The 25,123-nt window shown below is 51.5% G+C and overlaps 1 protein-coding gene across 1 annotated transcript; it reads left to right on the top strand.

The window, feature by feature from the left end:
- Positions 1-2,402: 2,402 nt before the first annotated feature.
- On the top strand, positions 2,403-19,716 carry LOC139232678 (proteasome subunit beta type-6-like). Its single transcript, XM_070863147.1, has 6 exons — positions 2,403-2,565; positions 5,161-5,228; positions 10,831-10,962; positions 12,139-12,268; positions 13,280-13,424; positions 19,439-19,716. The coding sequence occupies exons 1-6, from the start codon at positions 2,443-2,445 to the stop codon at positions 19,564-19,566; spliced, it is 726 nt and encodes a 241-aa protein (XP_070719248.1). The 5' UTR covers positions 2,403-2,442; the 3' UTR covers positions 19,567-19,716.
- Positions 19,717-25,123: the final 5,407 nt, after the last annotated feature.

The following is a 25,123-nucleotide window of genomic DNA, read 5'->3' as shown; positions in this document are numbered from 1 at the left end:
CCAAAAATTTGGTTAAAGAGGTAGGTTTTAAGGAGCGTCTTGAATGAGGAAAGAGAAGCGGAGAGGTTTTGGGGGGGAATTCCAGAACTTAGGACCCAGGCAACAGAAGGCAAGGCCACCAATGATTGCGCGATTATAATCAGGGATGCTAAAGAGGGCAGAATTCAAGGAGCACAGATATCTCGGGGGGGGTGGTTGGTATGGGAATTGTGTGGCTAAAGGAGATTACAGAGCTAGGGAAGGATGAGGCCATGGAGAAATCTGAAAACCCGGATGAGAATTTTGAAATCGAGGCGTTGCTTAACCAGAAGCCAATGTAGGTCAGCGAGCACAGGGGGTGATGGGTGAGCAGGACTCGGTGCGAGTTAGGACACGGGGCAGCGAGCACAGGGTGATGGGTGAGCGGGACTCGGTGTGAGTTAGGACACGGGGCAGCGAGCACAGGGGGTGATGGGTGAGCAGGACTCGGTGCGAGTTAGGACGCGGGGTCAGCGAGCACAGGGGGTGATGGGTGAACGAGACTCGGTGCGAGTTAGGACGCGGGGTCAGCGAGCACAGGGGGTGATGGGTGAGCGGGACTCGGTGCGAGTTAGGACGCGGAGTCAGCGAGCACAGGGGGTGATGGGTGAACGAGACTCGGTGCGAGTTAGGACACGGGGCAGCCGAGCTTTGGATCTTCTCTAGTTTAAGTAGGATAGAATGTGGGAGGCCAGCCAGGAGTGCGTTGGAATAATCAAGTCTGGAGGAAACAAAGGCATGGATGAGGGCTTCAGCAGTGGATGAGCTGAAGCAGGGGGCGGAGATGGGTGATGTTACTGAGGCGGAAATAGGCTGTCTTGGTTACGCTGCGGATATGTGGCCAGAAGCTCACTTCAGGGTCAAATATGACACCAAGGTTGCGAACAGTCTGGTTCAGCCTCAGACAGGAGTTGGGAGAGGGATGGAGTCAGTGGCTGGGGAATGGAGTTTGTGGCAGGGACTGAGAACAATGACTTTAGATGACTGAGGATGGTCAGTGGCTCCCAATGTCTTAAATTTAAAATTGTCCAGCCTGTGTTTAAATCCCTCCGTGGCCTGACCACTTCCGATCTCGGAAGTTCTGGCCCCCAAATCACCATTAACCTGACATAGTCACTGGTGCACTGGAGGCGATGTTGAATCTCCGCATCAATGTCTGCTGATAGGAGGCTCCCGAGATATGGGAAATGGTCCACGTTGTCGAGGGCCTTGCCGTGAATCTTGATGCCGTCTGAGGAAAAGAGTTTTCGAAGACCAGGCCCTCAAACCTATCACCAAGCTCATGGTCTACAGGGCTGTAGTAATTCCCCCAGTCCTGTATGGATCAGAGGCATGGACGATGTATAGAAGGCACATAGAAACATAGAAAATAGGTGCAGGAGTAGGCCATTCGGCCGTTCGAGCCTGCACCACCATTCAATATGATCATGGCTGATCATTCACTTCAGTACCCCTTTCCTGTTTTCTCTCCATACCCCTTGATCCCTTTAGCCATAAGGGCCATATCTAACTCCCTCTTGAATATATCTAACGAACTGGCATCAACAACTCTCTGCGGTAGCGAATTCCACAGGTTAACAACCCTTTGAGTGAAGAAGTTGCTCCTCATCTCCGTCCTAAATGGCTTACCCCTTATCCTTAGACTGTGTCCCCTGGTTCTGGACTTCCCCGACATCGGGAACATTCTTCCTGCATCTAACCTGCCCACTCCACCTCAATTCGCTGGAGAGATATCACCAACGATGTCTCCGCAAGATCCTGCAAATCCCCTGGGAGGACAGGCGCGCCAACATTCGCGTCCTCGTCCAGGCCAACATCTCCAGCAGCGGAGCACTGACCACATTTGATCAGCTCCGCTGGGCGGGCCACATCGTCTGCATGCCAGGCACAAGACTCCCAAAGCAATTGCTCTACGCAGAGCTCCTACACGGCAAACGAGGCAACGGTGGGCAGAGGAAACGTTACAAGGGACATCCTCAAAGCCTCCCTTGATAAAGTGCGACATCCCCACCGACACCTGGGTGTCCCCTGGGCCAAAGACCAGTCCGCCCCAAGTGGAGGAAGTGCATCCGGGAGGGCGCTGAGCACCTCGAGTCTCGTCGCCGAGAACGTGCAGAAAGCAAGCGCAGGCAGCGGAAGGAGCGTGCGGCAAACCAGTCCCACCCTCCCTTTCCCTCAACCACTGTCTGTCCCACCTGTGACAGAGACTGTAATTCCCGTATTGGACTGTTCAATCACCTGAGAACTCACTTTTAGAGTGGAAGCAAGTCTTCCTCGATTTCGAGGGACTGCCTGTGATGATGCTGGTGACATACTCACCTCCTCCCCAGGGACTCCCTCCACACTCACTCCTCCAACATCCCGGCATGCCCCGCCGCACTCGCTCCTCCACCTTCCCTGCATTCTGTGCGAGGGCCGCTGAAGATGGAGCTGCTGTTGCCGGTGATGCCGCACTTTGAGAGCCGGGGGTTGGGGCCGGCCCCCGGCCCTGTCCCCAGCGACTGCAGCCTCCACCCCGACTGGATGAGCCGAGAAGTCAGCACCGGGGTAAGTGAGGGAGGCGGCTCCGTGTGAGGGAGCGTCCGGCCCCCGGGCATGCAGCAGGTTTGGGGCCTGAGCGACAGGCTCCCGGCTCAATCCCCCCGGGGCCCCAGGCTCCCGGCTCAATCTCCCCGGGGCCCCAGTCTCTCCCCTCGCCCTCTCTCTTCCCCCCATCTCCTCTCTCTCTTTCCCCCCGTCTCCTCCCTCTCCCCCCCCGTCTCCTCCCTCTCCCCCCCCGTCTCCTCCCTTTCCCCCCCCGTCTCCTCCCTTTCCCCCCCCGTCTCCTCCCTCCCTCCCTTTCTCCCCCCCCCGTCTCCTCCCTCCCTCCCTTTCCCCCCCCCGTCTCCTCCCTCCCTCCCTTTCCCCCCCCCCGTCTCCTCCCTCCCTCCCTTTCCCCCCCCCCGTCTCCTCCCTCCCTCCCTTTCCCCCCCCCCGTCTCCTCCCTCCCTCCCTTTCCCCCCCCCCGTCTCCTCCCTCCCTCCCTTTCCCCCCCCCGTCTCCTCCCTTTCCCCCCCCCGTCTCCTCCCTTTCCCCCCCCCCGTCTCCTCCCTCCCTCCCTTTCCCCCCCCCCCGTCTCCTCCCTCCCTCCCTTTCCCCCCCCGTCTCCTCCCCTCCCGGGCCCCATTCTCTCTCTCCCCTCCATCACCCCCTGGGACTCCCCCACCCCCTAGTGACCGTTGGGAAGCGGCCATGGCAGCAATTGTGGCCCAGCTTTTGTCAGTGGCATCAGCGAGAAGGTGTAGAGCAGAAAATTCGATGAAAATGTTTTGGTTTGGTTTAGAATGTACTTTAAGTTTGAATGAATTCTTGTGTTTGCCAAGTGTAATATTACATTTGGTCTGTGGTTAAAATCATTCTCATCAGACTCATAATTTGCCACCAGGCTCATTCTTGCCTCCCAAGGTGACAGACATCCGTTAGGTTTAAATTTAATCTGCATTGAAAGTGGTAAACGGCAGTATATATCATTCATTGGCACTGTGATTATATTTACTCGGTCTATTTAGCTCTGCTTTCCTCTGCCTTCTAATTCTCAGATGTGAGGCAATGCATCTGGGGAGGGCCAACAAGGCAAGGGAAAGGGAACACACATTAAATAGGATGATACTGGAGTGTAGCAGAACAAAGGGACTTTGGAGTGCAGGTCCACAGATCCCTGAAGGTAGCAGGCCAGGTAGATCATCATATGCGGTCCGTCGAAGTGAGGATGACTTGCTCCCACGCCAAAAAAGGATGAGTTCACAGGTGAAGGACCTAATATTCCAGGTCCTGAACTACATAGTGTAGGGTGGAAGATGCCTGTGCGTGGATTTTTTTACCGTGGGGTGGCCGTTGCACACCAGCCACCACACGGGCTTGACAGAGCTAGGCCTTGGTCCAATGGCAAGGATTAACCAAGATGACTGGTAGATAAGGTGGTTAAGGAGACATACAGAACACTTGCCTTTATTAGTCGAGGCATGGAATAAAAGAGCAGGGGGGGTTATGCTTGAACTGGTTAAGCTACAGCTGGAATACTGCGTGCAGTTCTGGTCACCACATTACAGGAAAGATGTGATTGCACTAGAGAGGGTACAGAGGAGATTTACCAGGATGTTGCCTGGACTGGAGAATTTTGGCCAAGAGGAAAGATTGGAGATGCTGGGTCTGCTTTCTTTGGAACAGAGGAGGCTGAGGGGAGACCTGATTGAGGTGTATAAAATTATGAGGGGCCTGGATAGAGTGGATAGGAAGACATGTTTCCCTTAGCAGAGGGGTCAACAACCAGGGGGCATCGATTTAAAGTAATTGGGGAGAGGTTTAGAGGAGATAGGAGGGGAAATTTCTTCACCCAGAGGGTGGTGGGGGTCTGGAACTCACTGCCTGAAAGGGTGGTAGAGGCAGAAACCCTCACCACATTTTAAAAACTACTTGGATGTGCACCTGAAGTGCCGTAACCTACAGGGCTACGGACCGAGAGCTGGAAAGTGGGATTAGGCTAGATAGCGCTTGGTCAGCCAGCACGAACACGGGATGGGCTGAAATGGCTTCTTTCCGTGCTGTAAATTTCTGTGATTCCGTCTCCATACCTGCTGTGGATAAATTTCATTCAGTATAGTAGGCCTATATTTCCTAGTGGTAATCTCGTTGAAACATATAAAATTCTGACGGGACTGGACAGGTTAGATGCAGGAAGAATGTTTCCGATGTTGGGGAAGTCCAGAACCAGGGGTCACAGTCTAAGGATAAGGGGGTAAGCCATTTAGGACCGAGATGAGGAGAAACTTCTTCACTCCGAGAATTTTGAACCTGTGGAATTCTCTACAACAGAAAGCTGTTCAGGCCAGGTCGTTAGATATATTCAAAAGGGAGTTAGATGTGGCCCTTACAGCAAAAGGGAGTTAGATGTGGCCCTTACAGCTAAAGGGATCAAGGGGTATGGAGAGAAAACAGGAATGGGGTACTGAAGTTGCATGATCAGCCATGATCACATTGAATGGTGGTGCAGGCTCGAAGGGCCGAATGGCCTACTCCTGCACCTAGTTTCTATGTTTCTATGCTCCTATTTCTTATATTATGCTCATGTATATATTCCTATGTAAAATCTTTTTTTCTATACAGACAACCATTATGGCTGTGGAATTTGATGGTGGAGTCGTCATTGGTGCAGATTCTCGAACTACCACAGGGTAAGGCTGTTTGGTTTAGGGAACAGAATGAGCCTGACTGACGGTGCAGGGAGCTGAATTTATGCATTCGTTACTCTAAGCTGGTTCAGATACCCAGAGTGTTTATTGTATAAGAACATAAGAATTAGGAACAGGAGTAGGCCATCTAGCCCCTCGAGCCTGCTCCGCCATTCAACAAGATCATGGCTGATCTGGCCATGGGCTCAGCTCCACTTACCCGCCTGCTCCCCATAACCCTTAATTCCCTTATTGGTTAAAAATCTATCTTGTGGTGATTAATTTAACTCGTGTACACTATCCCGGAGGCATCACCCATCCCTGATTAAATGTACTGAAAACTTTTCAGAAACCAAACTGGCACCGAGATTCTTGTTTGAATATTGAACAAAGCCTAGCTGAGTTACTTTAGGGTCCCACCTTCCTTTGTTTCTTTCCCTCCCTCCCATCGTCTGTTTTCAATATCCGTGCTCCTCCTGCCTCTTCAGCATCCCTGATTTTAATCGCTCCACCATTGGCGGCCGTGCCTTCAGCTGCTAAGGCCCTAAGCTCTGGAATTCCCTCCCTAAAGCTGTCCACCTCTCCTCCTTTTAAGCTGCTCCTTAAACCCTACCTCTTTAACCAATCGGCTCTTGTATCTCCTGTGACTCGATTTAAAATTTTGGTTGATAACGCACCCCAGTGAAGTGCCTTAGATGTTTTACTATGTTAAAGGCGTCATATAAATACAAGTTAAGTTCTTTTCTTCCCCCATGTCCAGTGCCTGTGCTTTGGTCTCCTGTTGAAAAGTTAAGAAATGACTTGCTGTGTAACAGGCATCAGGAATGCACAGCACTAAACTGCTTTACTTAGAATGATGACATGTCTGAGCACTTTATAATGTTTTGAGATTGAGGTCAAGCTTTGAACCTCAGTTTAATGTCTCATTCAAAAGACGGCACCTCCGACAGTGCAGCACTCCTTCAGGACAGCCACGAGGACATTCAGCAGGGAATGTCTGGATGCTGGAGGCAGGAAGACTGATGCAAGTCGGGAATTCAGAGTATAGGCTTGGTGGCGTCCATAGGAGAGGTTTGCATTAAATCCCTCTTGGGGAAGATCTTGGCATTTGCCCGGTACTTTCCTTTCGCTCTTGCCCCCGAGTCAGAAGGATATGGGATCACGCCCCACTCCTGTGACTTGAGCAAATGATTGAGGCTGACATTCCAGTGCAGCACTGAAGGAGTGCTGCACTGTCGGAGGTGCCGTCTTTTGAATGAGCCATTAAACTGAGGCCACGTCTGCCCTCTCGGGTTCAAAGCTTGACCTCAATCTCAAAACATTATCGAATGCTCAGACATGTCGTCATCATCATCATCGGCAGTCCCTCGTATCGAGGATGACTTGCTTCCACGCCAAAAAGGGATGAGTTCACAGCTGTTTCAATGAAGGACCTAATATTCCGGATCGCGAACTGGATCCCGAACTACATCCTGAAGGGTGGAAGATGCCTGTGCGTGGATTTTTTTAACGTGGGGTGGCCGTTGCACACCAGCCACCACACGGGCTTGACAGAGCTAGGTCTTGGTCCAGTGGCAAGGGTTACCCAAGACTAACTGGAGACCAGCTCTGTTGCACAGACCAAGTACGCACACATATCGCAGACATGTATCATTTAAGTAAAGCAGTTTAGTGCTGTGCATTCCTCGGTGCCCCCTCAGGTGGTTGTAAAATATCCTGTGTCACTATTCGAATGATAGCAGCTGGTTATCATGTCATGGCCAATATCTATCCCTCACAAACTAGGGGTTGACCACCCTGCTCGCCCGGGTGCAGCCAGCACTCTCTGGGCACCACCACAGCCTATACTCTGAATTCCCGACTTGCACCAGTCTTCCTGCCTCCTGAATCCAGCTATTCCCTGCTGGAATGTCCTTGTGGCTGCATCTTCCTGCCTTGCTGCACTGCAGTGAGGTTACTGTGGTGGAGCCACCAGGAAATTCTGTGCCAGCTTTGGTTTCTTCCTGATCGAGGGGATTCAATATCAGAACAATGGAGACGTTCTCTTCACTTCTTGTGTAACTGGACTGCAACTGAATGAAATAGCATTGTGCTATTGAGTATTTTGTTAGTAGGGTATAGCGTATTGAACAAAATGGAAATTCCAGTAACAGAAACATAGAATTTTACGGCGCAGAAGGAGGCCATTTCGGCTCATTGTGCCCGCACCGGCCGACAGTCGCATGGTCCTTGATCAGCAGCCCTAAAGGTTACATACAAACCTATGAACAATGTCGGAAAGGCAAAGAGCACCCAGTCCACCACACACCACTGCAACACCCCTTGTACTAAAACATTCGACTCTCCACCGCAACCGGAGCCATGTGATCTTCTGGGAGAGGCAAAAACCAGATTACAAACCCAGACCAATTTAGGGAAAAACAAATCTGGGAAAATTCCTCTCCGACCTATCCAGGCGATTGAAACTAGTCCAGGAGATCACCCTGGCCGTATTCTATTCTCTGCAGTACTTACCATTATATCTGCGCCGTCCAACAAAAGGTCATTCAGTATAATCCCAATTACCAGCTCTAGGTCCGTAACCCTGCAGGTTACGGCACTTCAAGTGCCCATCCATCCATCTCTTAAAAGTGGTGAGGGTTTCTGCATCCACCACTCTTCCAGGCAGCGAGTTCCAGATCCCCCACAACCCTCTGCGTAAAGAAGCCCCTCCCTCAAATCCCCTCTAAACCTTCCACCAACCACCTTAAAACTATGCCCCCTCGTAATAGACCCTTACTATCCACTATGTCCAGGCCCCTCAATATTTTGTACACCTCAATGAGGTCTCCTCTCAGCCTCCTCTCTTCCAATGAGAAGAAACCCAGCCTATCCAATCTGTCCTCATAACTAAGATTCTCCATTCCAGGCAGCATCTTAGTAAATCTCCTCTGCACCCTCTTTAGTGCAATCACATCCTTCCTATAATACGGCGACCAGAACTGCACGCAGTACTCCAGCTATGGCTTAACCAAAGTATTATACAATTTGAGCATAACCTCCTTGCTCTTATATTCTATGCCTCGGACAATAAAGGCAAACATTCCGTATGCTGCCTTAACCACCTTATCCACCTGGCCTACTTTCAGGGATCTGTGGACAAGCACTCCAAGGTCCCTTTGTTCATCTACACTATTAAGTGGCCTACCGCTTAATGTGTACACCCTTTCCTTATTAGCCCTCAGACTTCTGAATTAAATTCCATTTGCCACTGCTCTGCCCACCTGACCAGTAGATTGATACCCTCCTGCAGCCCATGACTTTCCTCTTCATTATCAACCACACAGCCACTTTTAGTGTCATCTGTGAGCTTTCAGTGAGGCATGTGAGCTTTTTTTAAAAAAAGGTACTTGTGTATTATTAAATGCCTCAATGTTAATTGATGTGCAGGAGCAGCTTGGTGCATTAATTACTTTATGCACTCTGCAATTCTACTTTATTGCTGAATTTAGATTAGACACTTCATTGCTGGATTCCTCCGTGTTTCTTGTGATGAATCACTGGGAACCAGAGAGGAAGATGGTCTGCCGTTCTGTAATTTAAAGAAAGATCGACTTGTATTCGAGCGCCTTTCACCACCATAGAACATCCCAAAGCGCTTTACCGCCAATAAAGTACCTTTTGAAGTGTAGTCACTATTGTAATGTAGGAAATGCGGCGGCCAATTCTGTGTACAGCAAGCTCTCAGACAGCAGTGTGATAATGGCTGTTTTAATGATTGAGGGATAAATATGGGCCAGGACACCGGGGATAACTGTCCTGCTCTTCACAATCGTGCCACAGGGTCTTTTGCATCCACCTGAGAGCATTTAATGTCTCATCCAAAAGATGGCACCTCTGACAGTGTAGCGCTCCCTCGGTACTGCACCTCCAACAGTGCAGTGCTCCCTCGGTACTGCATTGGAGTGTCAGCTTAGATTTTAGTGCTCAAGTCTCTGGAGTGACTTTGGTAAACCAGGTCTGCTAAAGTCGATTGAGACTCTTGAGGTGATTTCAGTTATGTGTAATAAGCAAAATCAATTACTATCTTTGTATAATCCCAGCACTGAGGAATGCACAGCATTAAACTGCTTTATTTAGAATGATAGACTTGTCTGAGCATTCTGTATTGTTTTGAGTTTGAGGTCAAATGTTGAACTGCTCGGGCAACATTGGGAAATTGTGCTGTTGCTGCCCATTTTGCAGGCTTGCAGTATAGGGAATAAGAACATAAGAAATAGGAGCAGGAGTAGGCCATAAGATCATGGCTGATCTGGTCATGGACTCAGCTCCACTTCTCTGCCCACTCCCCATAACCCTTTATTCCCTTATCGTTTAAGAACCTGTCTATTTCGGTCTTAAGTTTATTCAATGACCCAGCTTCCACAGTTCTCTGAGGCAGTAAATTCCACAGATTTACAATCCTCCGAGAGAAGAAATTTCTCCTCCTCTCAGTTTTAAATGGGCGGCTCCTTATTCTAAGCCCTCTAGTTCTAGTCTCCCCCATCAGTGGAAACATCCTCTCTGCATCCACCTTGTCAAGCCCCCTTATAATCTTATACGTTTCGATAAGATCACCTCTCATTCTTAACTCGAGGTCCAACCTACTCAACCTTTCCTCATATGTCAATCCCCTCATCTCTGGAATCAACCTCGTGAACCTTCTCTGAACTGCTGCCAAAGCAAGTATATCCTTGCAAACATCAATTGCTGGGAGGGCAGCTTTCCTAAACAGGAGCAGATACTGTTTTGACACAGTTGCCCTTTCTCTCATTCTGAGATCCCGTGATCACTGCAAATCCAGTGCTATCTGCAAATAAACACAACTGTGCAGAGAATGCTGGCAACATTCATCATTGTCAGGCAGCATCTGTAAGGAAGGGAAACACCAGTGTTCAGGCATTGCATGTAGGCATTACAGGTGAACAGTTTATAAGGAGGAACGGAGTCATTCGCTCCAGAAAAAGGGGTGGAGGAGAAAAGACCAAATGAGAATTGAAACGGCATGATCACAATCCTGTGGTCAAACCTCCAGGATTAAGTCCAATCAAAGTTGGCAACCCTACAAACACCACAAGCAACCGACTAGGTGTTATATATGTAAACCTGTAAATACCTTGTATAGCCACCAGAGGGCTCACCCCCTGGAGTCCCAAGGGATCCCACAATCCCTTGGGAGCACAAGTACTTAAGGAGGCCTCACAGGCCTGAGAGGCACTCTGGAGACCTGCAATAAAAGACTGAGGTCACACTTTACTTTGAGCGCACAGTATCCAGTCAGACTCTTTATTCATACATAACACTAGCCATGACTTTTTCTGGTGTCTTGCTGTACGCAAATGGCTGTTGCGTTTCTCTATATACTACACTTCAAAAGTACGTCGATGGATGTAAAGCGTTTTGGGGTGTCCTGGGGTGGTGAAAGATGCTATAAGAACATTCTTGCTTCCCTGGAGATGTTAATTTTCAGACAATACATGTTCCTGTGTGAAATCCGCCAAATGTAATAACCACACATCTGTGGCAGTGACATTCAGCGTCAGTTCTACTCCCTTGATTGGTATATATATATTTTTTTCTTTTTCAGGTCATACATTGCAAATAGGGTAACGGATAAACTGACTCCAATTCACGATCTGATTTTCTGTTGTCGTTCGGGATCTGCCGCAGACACCCAGGCAATCGCAGATGCAGTGACTTATCAGCTCGGCTTCCACAGGTCCGTCCCATGTGAACATTGTTCATGTCCCATAGTAAATGTGATCATCTGTAGGCTAGGATCTGAGTGAAAGAAACTTTATGTTTCGAGGGTTTTAATTGATGAGGGCTCAGATCTAGACTACTGGACGAACGGTCTCTGCCCTGCTGTAATAATAACATAATCAATGTTTATCTTGGACAGTCTTCACTCCATTCTTAGTGGCTCCATTAAGGGTCTGATATGGGAAGTGGCACTGTCATGCTGATGTAGTGAGTGGGATACAATTCTATGGTTGGCTCTGAATAGATGGACATTTCCTCTGGATCCAACTTTGGGATTGCCTGATATAGTCGAATCTTGCAAATCCCCTGGGAGGACAGACGCACAAACGTTAGCGTCCTTGACCAAGCGAACATCCCCAGCGTTGAAGCACTGACCACACTCGCTCGGCTCCGCTGGGCGGGCCACACAGTCCACATGCCAGACACGAGATTCCCAAAGCAAGCGCTCTACTCGGAACTCGTCCACGGCAAACGAGCCAAAGGTGGGCAGAGGAAACGTTACAAGGGACACCCTCAAAGTCTCCCTGATAAAGTGCGACATCCCCACTGACACCATAGACCGCCCTAAGTGGAGGAAGTGCATTCGGGAGGGTGCTGAGCTCCTCGAGCGCATGCAGAAATCAAGCGCAGGCAGCGGATGGAGCGTGCGGCAAACCAGGCTCCCAGCCCACCCTTGCCCTCAACCACTGTCTGTCCCACCTGTGACAAGGACTGTGGTTCTCGTATTGGACTGTTCAGCCACCTAAGAACTCATGCTAAGAGTGGAAGCAAGTCTTCCTCGATTCCAAGGGACTGCCTATGATGATGATAATCTTGGCAGCACGGAAAGAGGCCATTCGGCCCATCGTGGCATGTGCTAGCTCTTGGAATGAGCGATCCAATTAGTCCCACTCCCCCGCTATTTCCCCATAGCCCTACAAATTTTTCCTTTTTAAGCATTTATCCAATTCCCTTCCGAAAGTTAACATTGGATCTGCTTCCGTCGCCCCCTCCAGGCAGTGCCTTCCACATAATGTGCGCTAAATGATGGAGAAATGTTCCAAACTTTTGTAAGCCTCCACTTGAGCAGGGCAAAACAAGTGCTGGGCCTCGCGTACGGCACCTGATGTTATGTGCCTCACTTTCTTTACAGCATTGAACTTGATGAACTTCCACTGGTGCAGACAGCTGGCAATTTGTTCAAAGACATGTGCTACAAGTACCGGGAGGAGCTGATGGCTGGGATCATTGTCGCGGGATGGGATAAAAGAAAAGGCGGACAGGTAAGGCTTGTGGATTTATTTAATTTTCATTTTTTAATCATGATGCCTTCAGGCCCCCTAGAGATGGGGGAGAAATACTGCTCAGTATTCCGCACATCCCAAGCACGCATTTAAATAACTCACTTGTGTCTGTCATTTTCAACATCTGCCCCCACTTCCCACCCATGGGTGCTGAAACCTAAATCCACATTTTTCATTTGGGAAGAGCGTGTGTGGGGGAGGGGCGAGAGACGGGGGGTGGGGGGTGGGGGGGGGGGCGAGGCGTGTGTGTGTGGGGGGGTGCGAGAGGCGGGGGGGGGGTGCGAGAGGCGGGGTGTGTGAGGGGGGTGCGAGAAGCGGGGGCGTGCGGGGGGGCGCGAGAGGCGGGGGAGTGTGGGGGGGTGCGAGTGGGGGGTTGCGTGGGGGGCGGGGGGGTTGCGAGAGGCGGGGGTGCGAGAGGGGAGGGTGTGTGTGGGGGGGTGCGAGAGGTGGGGGGGTGTGGGGGGCGTGCGGGGGGGGTGCGAGAGGCGGGGGCGTGCGGGGAGGCGTGAGAGGCGGGGATGTGCGGGGGGGCGCAAGAGGTGGGGGGGCGGGGGTGCGAGAGGCGGGCGCGTGTGGGGGCGGGGGCGCGTGGTAGGGCGAGAGGCGGGGGATGGGAGGAGAGGTGAAGGGAGAACAATCTTGTGCCCTGTTACTAGGGGAGAGAAACACAACCGTTTTTCTGTATGTGTGGGAGGCGACGACAGAATCAGCCTGGTCTGTTAAAGGTAAAGACAGATCCGTTTGGGCTGCTTTGTTAACTGGATAATCCGTCCATTCTGATGCTTCTCCCTCTGGGATGGTGCCCAGAAACAGCGGAAGACTTTTCCCAGTCTAGGCCCTGTTCTCGTTCTCTTCCTCTCCTAAGAATGTTGGCTCATGAAGATGATAATCCCACTGGTGATAGCTCTACTCCCTGATCGTCCCCAAGCCACCATTTGTGAGTGAGTGTGAGCACTGTTGGAGATTTACTAATCGTGCTTGTGGTTGTAGGTGTACACTGTTCCAATGGGTGGGATGATGGTCCGGCAGCCGTTCTCCATTGGCGGCTCTGGAAGTACCTACATCTATGGCTATGTTGACTCCTCCTATAAAGCTGGAATGACCAAGGAGGAGTGTTTAGACTTCACGGCAAATGGTGAGTGTGGGGGGGCGGGGCGGGGGGGGGGGGCGCAAGAGGTAATTGCGTTAGGGCAATTGGCCCTGAACTTCCGAGGAGGGCTTTCCCACGGGTAAATCCTGAAAAAATAGAAATAAACTGCGCACGTACCTGGAGTTGCTGCACACGTTGGGACTCCCGATCCACAGCCTCCTCTCCCAACGACGCGCAGCACGTGCACATCGGCACATCCGCAGGAGTCACGTGTGCCTGGACACCCAATCACAGGTAAGTATTTTCTCATTCATAGTAATCGGAGATTCCTAAGTTACGAATCTCCTATACTATGAGAAAAACCCCAAAACGCACAAACGCTACAAAACATTTTTTTTTTAAAAACACAGTAAACTAATAGAAATTAAAAATGGTACAGGTTTTTTAAATTAAAAAAAATCCCGATTTTAAAAAAAGGTTAGGGTTTAAAATAAAATTGAGTGGGCAGGGTTTAAACATAAATGTGTTTTTAAAATTTTTATTTTAATGTTTTTTTTTTCTATGTTTTTAAACTCTTACGCCTGTAACAGTAGGACGCCTACTTTTTCAGGCGCAAGATTTTAAAGGACACTCGCAGGGCAAGATATTCGTAAATATCGCAAATCTTGCCCTTGCAAGTGTCCTCGCTCCCGAGATACGGAAGATCTGTCAAGCCAGAAACTTGACGGCTGGGAAAAGTCGGTTTCAAGCGCATGGGCATTGCGCGCCGAAAACCGGCTTTTCCGATGCCTTCCCGGGTCCGTAGGAACTTCGTACGGACCCGGGACATCAGAATTTCAGGGCCAATACCTTGTGCTGAAAGTTGCCCAACAGAAGGATAAGTCAATCAAAGTTAATTTTTTCGGGGAATTTGGCAGAGTGGAAAGTGCTTCGAAATTTGAGCTGCTTGTCAGAAGCATTCATCATTAAAACAATGTAACGTTGAGATGTCCCATTTTTAATATATTAATATGTGATCTCCCATAGTCCTCCTGGTGAGTCGATGATGCACTCTGTTATAAGGACAGAATGTGAAACCAAATTATGCACAATGTAGTTTTCTTAAGTGGAGTTGTGTTCATTAAGACCAGAAAATTATTCCTTTTTAAGTAAATATAGATTCAAAGGCCAATCAGATTGTGTTTGTTGAAAGGTTGGAGATTGGAAAGCACTCCGTTAAAACAGGAAGTGATGTGTGGGCATGCTTCCTGTGTGCTTTTAATACAGACTGATTTCAAATGAGGTGAGATTGCCCTGTTCTACAATGCCCGTTTACACCCTGCGTGGGGTGTTAACGGGGCGCCAAACAGTTTTTGCTGAGGGGCGGGGATGGAGTTATCGGCTCCTGCAAAATTGCGCGGGGGTTGGCGAAGGTGCGGTACTGCCCACCCCGCGACCGTCGATGACGTCATTGCCGTGCGAGCTGACCCGTTACCCGCCGCGTGCTGGCACCTTTCCGCCCCGTGTCGGTGCCAGCCCCGCGGGTCGCGAACCGGGCCGACCTCTGCCATCTTGGAGGTTTTGGTCGACTCACCGGTCAGTCCGACTTTTGCCCCCCCCACCCTCCAATTGCGTGGTCCGGACCGCCATCGGAGGCCCGGCAGAGTGTGCAGCGACCCTCCCTTTTACCCCGAAGGGGAGGGGGGCGTTGAAACGAGTCAGTGCTTCGTGGATCAGCTGTGTAGCGTTGACCAACGCGCCCCCCGGAACCCGCCCCTACAGGAAGTGGAACATGCGAGATTGCGGGGCGCTAACCGCGATTACGTGCCGGGCGCAGCTCGTCCCGCCCCGAGTCGGTTACCGCCCCCCCAGCCGGAGCACCGGGAATTTCTCCCCCTCTGGATCTAATGTTGGGAAATTTCCAGTCACACGAAAGAAAGCCAGTAATTTGGAATGGACAGGGGACTCTCTTCCGGCAGCTGAAAATACCTTCTGGAGTTAAAATGTCTCGCCTGTGCTCAGGAATCACTGAACAATCTGACTGCCCTTAGGTTTACTGAACTGGAACGCAGCCTGCCTCAAGTAGCAGAATAATACACCATGTGTTCCGTAATGTGGCGCTCGTTCTTGTAAAACCGCGAGAGCGATGGCCTGGCAGATGAACAGTTTTTCCATATTAAAAAGTAATCCTGATCTCGTGCTCTCCTGTGCACCAAACATCCTTTGTTTCCGATGCAAAATAAGATTTTTTTTTAAAAGCCTGTTGTTGGCCAAGAGCCAGAAGTTGACGAGATTGGAACTGACCTCTGGCTTCTAGCTTTAGTTACACAAATTTGCCAATTTGGATCAGTGGTGTTCAAGGCACAGGCCACATTGCATCATCATAGGCAGCCCCTCGGAATCGCGGAAGACTTGCTTCCACTCTCAAAATGAGTTCTTGGGTGATTGAGCAGTCCAATACGAGAACCACAGTCCCTGTCACAGGTGGGACAGACAGACAGTCGTTGAGGTAAAGGGAGGGTGGGACTGGTTTGCCGCACGCTCTTTCCGCTGCCTGCGCTTGGTTTCTGCATGCTCTCGGCGACGAGACTCGGTGCTCAGCGCCCTCCCGGATGCACTTCCTCCACTTAGGGTGGTCTTTGGCCAGGGATTCCCAGGTGTCGGTGGAGATGTTGCATTTTATCAGGGAGGCTTTGAGGGTGTCCTTGAAACGTTTCCTCTGCCCACCTTTGGCTCGTTTGCCATGAAAGAGTTCCGAATAGAGCGCTTGCTTTGGGAGTCTTGTGTCAGGCATAGAAACATAGAAAATAGGAGCAGTAGTAGGCCATTCGGCCCTTCGAGTCTGCACTGCCATTCAGTATGATCAACACCATATTCCCGCTTTCTCCCCATACCCCTTGATGCCTTTTGTTTCTAGAAATCTATCCATCTCCCTCTTAAATATATTCAGTGACTTGGCCTCCACAGCCTTCGAACAATGTGGCCTGCCCAGCGGAGCTGGTCGAGTGTGGTCAGTGCTTCAATGCTGGAGATGTTGGCCTGGTCGAGGACGCTAACGTTGGTGCGTCTGTCCTCCTGGGGATTTGCAGGATCTTGCGGAGACATCGTTGGTGGTATTTCTCCAGTGATTTGAGGTGTCTGCTGTATATGGTCTATGTCTCTGAGTCATACAGGAGGGTGGGTATTACTACAGCCCTGTTGACCATGAGCTTGGTGGTGGATTTGAGGGCCTGGTCTTCGAACACTCTTTTCCTCAGGTGGCCGAAGGTTGCACTGGCGCACTGGAGGCAGTGTTGAATCTCGTCGTCAATGTCTGCCTTTGTTGATAAGAGGCTCCCGAGGTATGGGAAATGGTCCACGTTGTCCGGCACCACGCCGTGAATCTTGATGACTGGGGGGCAGTGCTGTGCGGCGGGGACAGGCTGGTGGAGGACCTTTGTATTATGGATGTTTAGCGTAAGGCCCATACTTTCCTACGCTTCACTGAAGATGTCGTCAATGACTTGGAGTTCAGCCTCTGAATGTGCGCAGACGCAGGCGTCATCCGCGTCCTGTAGCTCGACGACAGAGGTTGGGGTGGTCTTGGACCTGGCCTGGAGACTACGTAGGTTGAAGAGGTTCCCACTGGTTCTGTCGTTTAGTTCCACTCCAGCGGGGAGCTTGTTGACTGTGAGGTGGAGCATGGCGGCGAGGAAGATTGAGAAGAGGGTTGGAGCGATGACGCAGCCCTGTTTGACCGCGGTCCGGACGTGGATTGGGTCTGTAATGGATCCGTTGGTCAGGATCACGGCCTGCATGTCGTCATGGAGCAGGCGGAGGATGGTGACAAACTTTTGGGGGCAGCCGAAACGGAGGAGGACGCTCCATAGACCCTCACGGTTGACAGTGTCAAAGGCCTTTGTAAGATCGAAAAAGGCCATGTATAAGGGCTGGCGCTGCTCCCTGCATTTTTCCTGCAGCTGTCGCGCTGTAAAGATCATGTCCGTTGTACCCCCTAGGGGACGAAATCCGCACAGTGACTCCGGGAGGAGCACCTCGGCCACGGGGAGATGATGGCTGAGGAGGACTCTAGCGACAACTTTCCCAGTGGCTGATAGCAGGGAGATTCCTCTAGTTGCCGCAGTCGGACTTGTCCCCCTTTTAAAAGATGGTCGCGATTACTGCATCTCTGAGATCTCCTGGCATGCTCTCCTCCTTCCAGATGAGAGGGGTGAGGTCATGCATTCGTGCCAATAGTGCCTCTCCGCCATACTTCAGTGCCTCAGCGGGGATTCCATCCGCTCCGTAGCCTTGCTGTTCTTGAGCTGGCGGATGGCCTTTTCGACCTCGTGCAGGGTTGGGGTTTTGCTGAGGGAAGGAGTCGAGGATACTCGAGTCAAAGGCAGAGTCTCGGTTGAGGAGATCTTCGAAATGCTCCTTCCAGCGGGTCCTGACTGCCTCGGTGTCCTTGATGAGTGTGTCTCCATTCTTGGCCAGCAGTGAGGTGGGGCTTTGGGTGTTTGGGCCGTAGGTGGCCTTGACTGCGGTGAAGAATCCTCTCACATCATGGCTGTCAGCCAGCTGCTGGATCTACTGTGCTTTCTCCACCCACCATCTGTTCTTTAGGTCCCAGGTTTTATGTTGGACCTCGGCCTTAAGCCGTCTGTAATGCTGTTTTGCTGCTCCCGTGTTGGGTTGTTGTTTAAGGCTCAGAAATGCCTTGCGCTTGCAATCTATTAGTTCTTGGATCTCCTGGTCATTCTCCTCAAACTAGTCCTGGTGTTTCCTGGTTGAGTTACCGAGTGTCTCTTCGTAGGCACTGATTATGGAGGCCTGGAGGGCAGACCAAGCGCTGTGGGCATTCTGTGTCTCGGGGTCATCAAAGCACGCCAGGTTAGCAGCATCATCATAGGCAGTCCTTCGAAGCGAGGATGACTTGCTTCCACGCCAAAAAGGAATGAGTTCACAGGTATTTCAATGAAGGACCTAATATTCCAGGTCCTGAACTACATCTTGAAGGGTGGAAGATGCCTGTGCTTGGATTTTTTTAACGTTTGGTGGCCGTTGGACACCAGCCACCACACGGACTTGACAGAGAGCTAGGTCTTGGTCCAGTGGCAAGATTACCCAAGACGACTGGAGACCTGCTCTGCTGCACGGACCCAGTGCGCGCGCACATCGCAGTGTGGGCTGGGCCCCGTGCTGCCCCTGGGCCCTCTCCTCTTCTGGGCCCCGGTCACTTCCTTCTCCAAACTTTTGCTGCTCCTTCGCCCCTCCTGCTGTGCCTGCCCGCACTGCAGTGTGCGACCTGGCTTCGTAGCCGTCGCCCTCCTGCAGCAACACCCTGCAGTGAAATGCTACTGCACGCTGCTCCCTCCAATGGCCCCGGCCTGCTGATAGTCTTGCAGGCCGGGACTGTGCCGATTTCCGGGCCGGGCCACCGCAGGCTGCTCCCTCAGTCAGCGAGGCGCTGGCTGTATAGGGCTGTACATTAGCTGCTAACTGTCAGACAATGTGCTCCAGATCCAGGACTCCCAGGAGCAGCATCACCAAAAGTCTAATGAGATTTGAACGTAACAATATGACACATTTTGGTGTCACTTTGTCGCCTCTAAATGTCATACTTTTAAAGAAAACAGCTTCTCGGCAATAGAAAACCCCTAATTAATCTTGAGTCAGTGTGTGGGCTCCCTAAAATAATTGGTCCAGGATATAACTGTCTGCCTGAATGCTGAATGTTACAGGATTACTTTCTCCAAGCTCACCTTGCGCTGTTGGTAAACGCAGTGAATCACTGATCCAATCTCTAGCAGAAAGGGATTCGCTTCAGTAACCCAGGATGGGCGGGAGGGGGGGGGTTTGGAAAATCAGCCAAGGTTTCCTGCTTCTGATCACCATTCAGTGACCCTGATTGTGTGAGAGAACAGGATGTGGCGTTGTGGTTGTGTTCTGTGCTCGAATGCCATGTTGACATTCACTGAATGAGGAGCGGCCAGTTGTACCCCGACAAAAGGCAGTCCCTTAATTGAGAGCAAGGATTTGAAAGTACAGAATGTGTGTTTTTTTTTAAGAAATCCTCCCATTTTCTATTTGTGTCCCAGCTATCGCTCTTGCAATGGATCGAGATGGTTCAAGTGGTGGGGTGATTCGCCTTGCAGCTGTCAGTGAGAAAGGAGTTGAACGCAAAGTAATTTCTGGGCACCAGCTGCCAAGCTTTTCTTCAGCCTGAAGTGATCGGCCCGAGCAGTTCACCACTACTTCCCAGCATTGCATCACGACTGTACTGTCAATTAATTAGATTTCAATTGAGGTGTATTATTCAGCTTGCTGTACAACTGTTACAAGATGTTCCAAATAAAAATGCAGGAGTTCATAAGAATATTCCTTCTGTAATCTGTTTAGGTCCACTTCAATAGAAAGATCTTGCTTCTCTCACTGGCTTTGCGAATAAATGTACTGCTATTGGCACAGTGACCGAGCAAACGCAGGAACAGGAGGAGACCATTCAGCCCCTCGCTCCTGTTCCGCCATTCAATTCGATAATGGCTGATCTGTATCTGAGCTCCATCTACCCGCCTTAGTTGCGTAACCCTTAATACACTTACCCAACAAACATCCTATAATTTCCAATTGACCCCCAGCCTCGACAGCTTTGTGGGGAGAGAGTTGGCGATATTTTTACCCTTTGTGACGAAGTGCTTCCTACCATCACCCCTGAATGGCCAGGCTCTTAATTTTTAGGTTATGCCCCCTTGTTATGGACTCTCCCATCAAAGAAAATAGTCTCTCTCCGATCAACTTATTTAATTATCATAAACACCTCAATTAGACCACCCTTGATCTCCTGTATTCAAGGGAATACAACCCTAGTCCGCGCAACTCGTCCTCATAATTTAACATTAGCTCCAGTATCAGTCTGGTGAATCTGCGCCGCTCCCCCTCAGAGGCCGATATATCCTCCCTGCGGTGCGGAGCCCAAACTGGACGCAGCAGGAGAGAGGAGGAGGGACAGGAGAGAGGAGGAGGTGGTGTTGCTGGTGGACTCTCCCTCTGACTGACACACACGCTCTCTCTGGCTGGTGTGCGGGGCTCCCTCGGTGATGATCCAGAGCCTGTCTCCCAGCCTCGGCCTCCTCGCCTCACCCAGCCAGCGGGACATGGGGGTGCTCAGCCTAACGGAGCAGGTAAGGTACCGTCCCCCCAGAACTAATCAAGGGCCGGGGATGTGCGGTCTACAGCTCTGGTGGAGAGGCCTGGGCTTCTGGCTTCTCCCAAACACACACACAATACAAGAGCAGGGGGCTTATGCTTCAACTGTATAAAGTGTGACTGACACTGAATCTCTGACTGTGACTGAATCTCCGTGTGACACTGTGTGTGACTGAATCTCCGTGTGACAGTGATTCAGTCACACAGATTCAGTCACACACTGTGTGACTGAATCTCCGTGTGACACTGACTGAATCTCCGTGTGACACTGTGACTGAATCTCCGTGTGACACTGACTGAATCTCCGAGTGACACTGTGTGACTGAATCTCCGTGTGACACTGACTGAATCTCCGTGTGACAGTGTGTGACTGAATCTCCGTGTGACAGTGTGTGACTGAATCTCCGAGTGACACTGTGACTGAATCTCCGTGTGACACTGTGACTGAATCTCCGAGTGACACTGTGTGTGACTGAATCTCCGTGTGACACTGACTGAATCTCCGTGTGACACTGTGACTGAATCTCCGAGTGACACTGTGTGTGACTGAATCTCCGTGTGACACTGACTGAATCTCCGTGTGACAGTGTGTGACTGAATCTCCGTGTGACACTGAGACTGAATCTCCGAGTGACTGAATCTCCGTGTGACACTGTGTGACTGAATCTCCGTGTGACACTGTGTGACTGAATCTCCGTGTGACACTGTGTGACTGAATCTCCGTGTGACTGTGTGACTGAATCTCCGAGTGACACTGTGTGTGACTGAATCTCCGTGTGACACTGAGACTGAATCTCCGTGTGACACTGACTGAATCTCCGTGTGACAGTGTGTGACTGAATCTCCGTGTGACAGTGTGTGACTGAATCTCCGAGTGACACTGTGACTGAATCTCCGTGTGACACTGTGTGTGACTGAATCTCCGTGTGACACTGAATCTCCGTGTGACACTGACTGAATCTCCGTGTGACACTGTGTGACTGAATCTCCGTGTGACAGTGTGTGACTGAATCTCCGTGTGACACTGTGTGACTGAATCTCCGTGTGACTGTGTGACTGAATCTCCGTGTGACACTGTGTGTGACTGAATCTCCGTGTGACACTGTGACTGAATCTCCGTGTGACACTGTGTGTGTGTGTGTGTGACTGGGTGTAGGTGATCCGAGGCTTGGTTAGGGGCCCACAGGGGTTCTGAGTGGGAGGGCAGCGGGGGATCACGGCCAAGGTACTCACCACGTGCTGGAAGAGGAGAGGAGGCCAGGTCACCAGTGGGGAAGGAGAGCTCCAGTCGTTGCTGAAGGAGGGGTGAGAGGCCAGCTGACCTGGTCGCCTGTCGCCGCAGGAGCTCCAGACTCCGTCGTGGCGGAGAGGCCCATCTGCCGCCGCTGGAGGTGTTGCGTTCGCCGCTGGAGAGGGGGGGGTGGAATGGAGGCCCAATAGCCAGGCCCAGCCGCCCAGTCGTCGCCACCTACGGGTGGTGTGGTGCGAAGCCTGAGGTAGGCCCGAACTTGTGGGATTGGCAGGGTTGGGATTAGAGTAGGGATTTAAGTGTTTAAGACCCCCGATTGGGTTCTATTAGGGCTAGGGGAAGTTTAGACTGGGGGGTGGAAAGTTGCCGATGATAGAAGATGGAAGTTGTTTAGAAGGGGAGCTCCCTAGGGAATTGCCACCCCGGCACCAGTGCAGCCTTCGGCTGCCTGAGGAAAAGAGTGTTTGAAGACCAGGCCCTTAAAACTGCCACCAAGCTCATGGTCTACAGGGCTGTAGTAATAGCCGCCCTCCTGTATGGCTCAAAAACATGGACCATGTACAGTAGACACCAAGTCGCTGGAGAAATACCACCAATGATGTCTCCGCAAGATTCTACAAATCCCCTGGGAGGGCAGACGCACCAATATTAGCGTCCTCGACCAGGCCAACATCCCCAGCATCGGAGCACTGACCACACTCGATCAGCTCCGCTGGGCAGGCCAGACACGAGACACGAGACTCCCAAAGTAAGCGCTCTACTCTGAACTTGACAAATGAGCCAAAGGTGGGCAACGGAAACGTTGCAAGGACCCCCTCAAAGCCTCCCTGATAAAGTGCAACATCCCTACCGACACCTGGGAGTCCCTGGCCAAAGACCAGTCCGCCCTAAGTGAAGGAAATGCATCCGTGAGGGCGCTGAGCTCCTCGACTATTGTCGGCGAGAGCATGCAGAAATCAAGCGCAGGCAGCGGATGGAGCGTGCGGCAAACCAGACTCCCCACCCACCCTTTCCCCCAACGACTGTCCCACCTGTGACAGAGACTGTGGTTCTCGTATTGGACTGTATAGCCACCCGAGAACTCATGTTAAAAGTGGAAGCAAGTCTTCCTCGATTCCGAGGGACTGCCTATGATGATGAGTGTGTGTGTGTGTGTGCGCGCGCGTGTGAGAGATAATCTATGTGTGTCTGTATCTGTGTGTGTGTGTGAGAGAGAGATAATCTGACTATCTGTGCTCCCTTTGCCCCTGTGTGTGTGTGTGTGTGTGTGTGTGTCTCTGTGTGTATGTGACTCTCTGCCTATGTCTGTGTATGTCTGCCTCTCTTTGTGTGTATGTCCAACACCGCCTTCAGTGCGCCAGTGCAGCCTTCGGCTGCCTGAGGAGGAGTGTGTTTGAAGACCAGGCACCAAGCTCATGGTCTACAGGGCAGTAGTGATACCCGCCCTCCTGTATGGCTCAGAGACTTGGACTTTGTACAGCAGACACCTCAAAACATTGGAGAAATACCACCAGCGCTGCCTCCGCACCAACGTCAGTGTTCTCGCTCAGGCCAACATCCCCAGCATCGAAGCACTGACCACACTCGATCAGCTCCGCTGGGCAGGCCACATTGTCCGCATGCCCGACACGAGACTCCCAAAGCAAGCACTGTACTCAGAGCTTCGAAACGGCAAGCGAGCCCCAGGTGGGCAGAGGATACCCTCTTGCTTCCACGCCAAAAAGGGATGAGTGCACAGGTGTTTCAATGAAGGACCCAATATTCCATCAGCGGCAGGTCGGGGCCATAAAAGGAGCGGCGAGCAGCGGCCATGGGAGCAGCGTGGAGGTGTATCGCTCCAAGGTACAGCGCGAGCTGCGATGGCAGCGAAGAGTGATGTCATCAAGATCCAGGTCGGCGATTGGAGCGTGGGCAGGTACAGCAGGAGGGGCGAGGTCGGGGCGAAGGAGCGGCGAGAGACTGGAGGGACGTGATCGGGGGGGGGGGGGGGGGGCGTGAGTTCGGAGCAAGGGGCTCGGGGCAGCACGGGCCAGCCCACACTGTGCGATATGTGCGTGCACTGCGTCCGTGCAGCAGAGCTGGTCTCCAGTCGTCCTGGTTAACCCTTGCCACTGGACCAAGACCCAGCTCTGTCAAGCCCCGTGTGGTGGCTGGTGTGCAACGGTCACCCCACGTTAAAACAATCCACCCACAGGCATCTTCCACCCTTCAGGATGTAGTTCGGGATCCGGAATATTAGATCCTTCATTGAAACACCTGTGAACTCATCCCTTTTTGGCGTGGAAGCCTTGTTTCGAGGGACCGCCTATGATTATGATAATATTCCGGATCCCAAACTACATCCTGAAGGGGTGGAAGATGCCTGTGGGTGGATTTTTTTAACGTGGGTTGGCCGTTGCACACCAGCCACCACACGGGCTTGACAGAGCGAGGTCTTGGTCCAGTGGCAAGGATGACCCAAGACAACTGGAGACCAGCTCTGCTGCACAGACCGAGTGCGTGCACACATCGCAGTGTGGGCTGGGCCCGTGCTGCCCCTGGACCCTCGGCTCGTCTGGGCCCCGCACCCTCATTTGTCGCATCTCCGCCATGATCTCTTGCCGCTCCTCCGCCATAAACATTCGCCGCGCTTCCACCATGATGTTTCAGGGCCCGGTGCTCCAGCTCTATTTTATAGCCCCGACCTACGGTGGTGTTTTCACATGGGTTGGGGCGGCCAACAATGTTCATTACTAAATCCATAGAGGGTGACAGAGAGAGAGGGGGACAGAGAGAGAGCGAGACAGTGAGCGATAGAAAATAGGTGCAGGAGTAGGCCATTTGGCCCTTCGAGCCTACACCACCATTCAATAAGACCATGGCTGGTCATTCACCTCAGTACCCCTTTCCTGCTTTCTCTCCATACCCCTTGATCCCTTTAGCCGTAAGGGCCACATCTAACACCCTCTTGAATATATCCAATGAACTGGCCTCAACAACTCTCTGCGGCAGGGAATTCCACAGGTTAACAACTGTCTGATTGAAGAAGTTTCTCCTCACCTCAGTCCTAAATGGCTTACCCCTTATCCTTAGACTGTGTCCCCTGGTTCTGGACTTCCCCAACATTGGGAACATTCTTCCTGCATCTAACCTGTCCAGTCCCGTCAGAATTTTATATGTTTCTATGAGATCCCCTCTCATCCTTCTAAACTCCAGTGAATACAGGCCCAGTCGATCCAGTCTCTCCTCATATGTCAGTCCTGCCAGCCCGGGAATCAGTCTGGTGAACCTTCGCTGCACTCCCTCAATAGCAAGAACGTCCTTCCTCAGATTAGGAGACCAAAACTGA

This window comes from Pristiophorus japonicus, chromosome 20 (assembly GCF_044704955.1).
Source record: "Pristiophorus japonicus isolate sPriJap1 chromosome 20, sPriJap1.hap1, whole genome shotgun sequence".
Classification (NCBI taxonomy): domain Eukaryota; kingdom Metazoa; phylum Chordata; class Chondrichthyes; family Pristiophoridae; genus Pristiophorus; species Pristiophorus japonicus.
This window is presented reverse-complemented; position numbering and strand designations above follow the sequence as displayed.